Source organism: Chrysemys picta, chromosome 1, assembly GCF_011386835.1.
Source record: "Chrysemys picta bellii isolate R12L10 chromosome 1, ASM1138683v2, whole genome shotgun sequence".
NCBI lineage: Eukaryota > Metazoa > Chordata > Testudines > Emydidae > Chrysemys > Chrysemys picta.
The window spans coordinates 120,437,505-120,440,039 of record NC_088791.1 but is presented as its reverse complement, the minus strand read 5'-3'; the positions used below and the strand labels follow the sequence as shown (position 1 = coordinate 120,440,039).

The following is a 2,535-nucleotide window of genomic DNA, read 5'->3' as shown; positions in this document are numbered from 1 at the left end:
CGCAGCTTACTGACTCGCTCAGACCTCAGCGAAAAGAATATCCCCATTGTTATTGCTACTTGCTGTGCGCTCCACAATATCTGTGAGAGTAAGGGGGAGACCTTTATGGCGGGGTGGGAGGTTGAGGCAACTCGCCTGGCCGCTGATTATGCGCAGCCAGACACCAGGGCGGTTAGAGGAGCACAGCAGGGCGCGGTGCGCATCAGAGAAGCTTTGAAAACGAGTTTTGTGACTGGCCAGGCTACTGTGTGAAACTTCTGTTTGTTTCTCCTTGATGAACCCTCCAAACCCCGCCCCCCCCCCGACCCGGTTCACTCTACTTCCCTGTAAACCAACCACCCCACCCCACCCTCCCCTCCCGCTTGCAGAGGCAATAAAGTCATTTTTTTTTAACATTCATGCATTCTTTATTAGTTCCTTACAGAGGTAGGGGGATAATTGCCAAGGTAGCCTGGGATGGGTGGGGGAGGAGGGATGGAAAAGGACACACTGCATTTTAAAACTTTAAGTCTTATTGAAGGCCAGCCTTCTGATGCTTGGGCGATCATCTGGGGTGGAGTGACTGGGTGGACGGAGGCCCCCCCACCGTGTTCTTGGGCGTCTTGGTGAGGAGGCTATGGAACTTGGGGAGGAGGGCTGTTGGTTACACAGGGGCTGTAGCGGCGGTCTCTGCTCCTGCCGCCTTTCCTGCAACTCAACCATACGCTCGAGCATATCAGTTTGATGCTCCAGCAGACGGAGCATTGCCTCTTGCCGTCTGTCTGCAAGCTGACGCCACCTATCGTCTTCAGCCCGCCACTTGCTCTGTTCTTCCCGCGATTCAGCCCGCCACCTCTCCTCTCGTTCATATTGGGCTTTTCTCATCTCCGACATTGACTGCCTCCACGCATTCTGCTGTGCTCTATCAGCCTGGGCGGACATCTGCAGCTCCATGAACATCTCGTCCCTCGTCCTACGTTTTCTCTTTCTAATGTTCACGAGCCTCTGCGAAGGAGAAACATTTGCAGCTGGCGGAGGAGAAGGGAGAGGTGGTTAAAAAAGACACATTTTAGAGAACAATGGGTACACTCTTTCATTACAAGGTCGCATATTTCGGCTTGCAGGCAGCCATCGTAGGCCACAGTGTTTTGGCTTTTTTAACCTTCTTAACATGCGGGAAAGGTTGCAAACAGCAGCGCATTTCCCATATCAAGGATGAATTGGGTTGTCCATTTAAAATGGGGTTTCAATGTAAAAGGAGGGGGCTGCGGTTTCCCGGTTAACATGCGGCACAAACACAAGTAAACCACCCCCCCCCACACACACACACACAATTCTCTGGGATGATCACTTCACCCCTCCCCCCCCCACAGCGGGGAACATTTCTGGTCAGAAGAGCAGGAACGGGCGCCTCTGAATGTCCCCTTAATAAAATCACCCCATTTCAACCAGGAGAGCTTTCTGGAGATGTCCCTGGAGGATTTCCGCTCCATCCCCATACACGTTAACAGACTTTTCCGGTAGATGTACTGGCCGCGATTGCCAGGGCAAAGTAATCATTAAACACGCTTGCTTTTTTTTTGTAATGTTTACAAATAGTTACAAAGTTACACTCACCAGAGGTCTCCTGTGTGCCCTGAGGGTCTTGGGTGAGTTCGGGGGTTACTGGTTCCAGGTCCAGGGTCACAAACATATCCTGGCTGTTGGGGAAACCGGTTTCTCCGCTTCCTTGCTGCTGTGAGCTACCTACAGTACCTCCATCGTCATCTTCCTCGTTCCCTGAACCGTCTTCCCTGTGTGTTTCTCCAGTGAGAGAGTCATAGCACACGGTTGGGGTAGTGGTGGCTGCACCCCCTAGGATCGCATGCAGTTCCGCGTAGTAGCGGCAAGTTTGCGGCTCTGCCCCGGACCTTCCGTTTGCTTCTCTGGCTTTGTGGTAAGCTTGCCGTAGCTCCTTAATTTTCACGCGGCACTGCTGTGTGTCCCTGTTATGGCCTCGGTCCTTCATGGCCTTGGAGATCTTTTCTAATACTTTTCCATTTCTTTTACTGCTACGGAGTTCAGCTATCACTGCTTCATCTCCCCATATGGCGAGCAGATCTCGTACCTCCCGTTCGGTCCATGCTGGAGCTCTTTTGCGATCCTGGGAGGACTCCATCACGGTTACCTGTGCTGATGAGCTGTGCTCTCCACGCTGGGCAAACAGGAAATGAAATTCAAACCTTCGCGGGTCTTTTCCTGTCTACCTGGTCAGTGCATCTGAGTTGAGAGTGCTGTCCAGAGCGGTCACAATGAAGCACTGTGGGATAGCTCCCGGAGGCCAATAACGTCGAATTCCGTCCACACTACCCCAATTCCGACCCGCAAAGACCGGTTTTATCGCTAATCCCCTCGTCAGAGGTGGTGTAAAGAAACCGGTTTAAAGGACCCTTTAAGTCAAAAGAAAGGGCTTCGTTGTGTGGACGTGTCCAGGCTTAATTCGGTTTAACGCTGCTAAAGTCGACCTAAACCCGTAGTGTAGACCAGGCCTTGGTGTCTATATTGGTTGCTCCAAAA

General features: G+C 52.1%; 1 protein-coding gene across 1 annotated transcript; it reads right to left on the bottom strand.

The window, feature by feature from the left end:
- Nucleotides 1–361: 361 nt before the first annotated feature.
- Nucleotides 362–2,159, bottom strand: LOC135975820 (uncharacterized). The gene is made up of 2 exons (XM_065568395.1): nucleotides 1,597–2,159; nucleotides 362–1,007 (listed from the first exon to the last, which is right to left on the bottom strand). The coding sequence occupies exons 1-2, from the start codon at nucleotides 2,135–2,137 to the stop codon at nucleotides 505–507; spliced, it is 1,044 nt and encodes a 347-aa protein (XP_065424467.1). The 5' UTR covers nucleotides 2,138–2,159; the 3' UTR covers nucleotides 362–504.
- Nucleotides 2,160–2,535: the final 376 nt, after the last annotated feature.

Coding starts and splice junctions, on each gene's coding strand:
- LOC135975820 (XM_065568395.1), bottom strand. CDS start 2,137: ATGGAGTCCTCCCAGGATCGCAAAAGAGCTCCAGCATGGACCGAACGG. Junction 1,008..1,596: donor GGGCACACAGGAGACCTCTG/GTGAGTGTAACT, acceptor CTCCTCCGCCAG/CTGCAAATGTTTCTCCTTCG.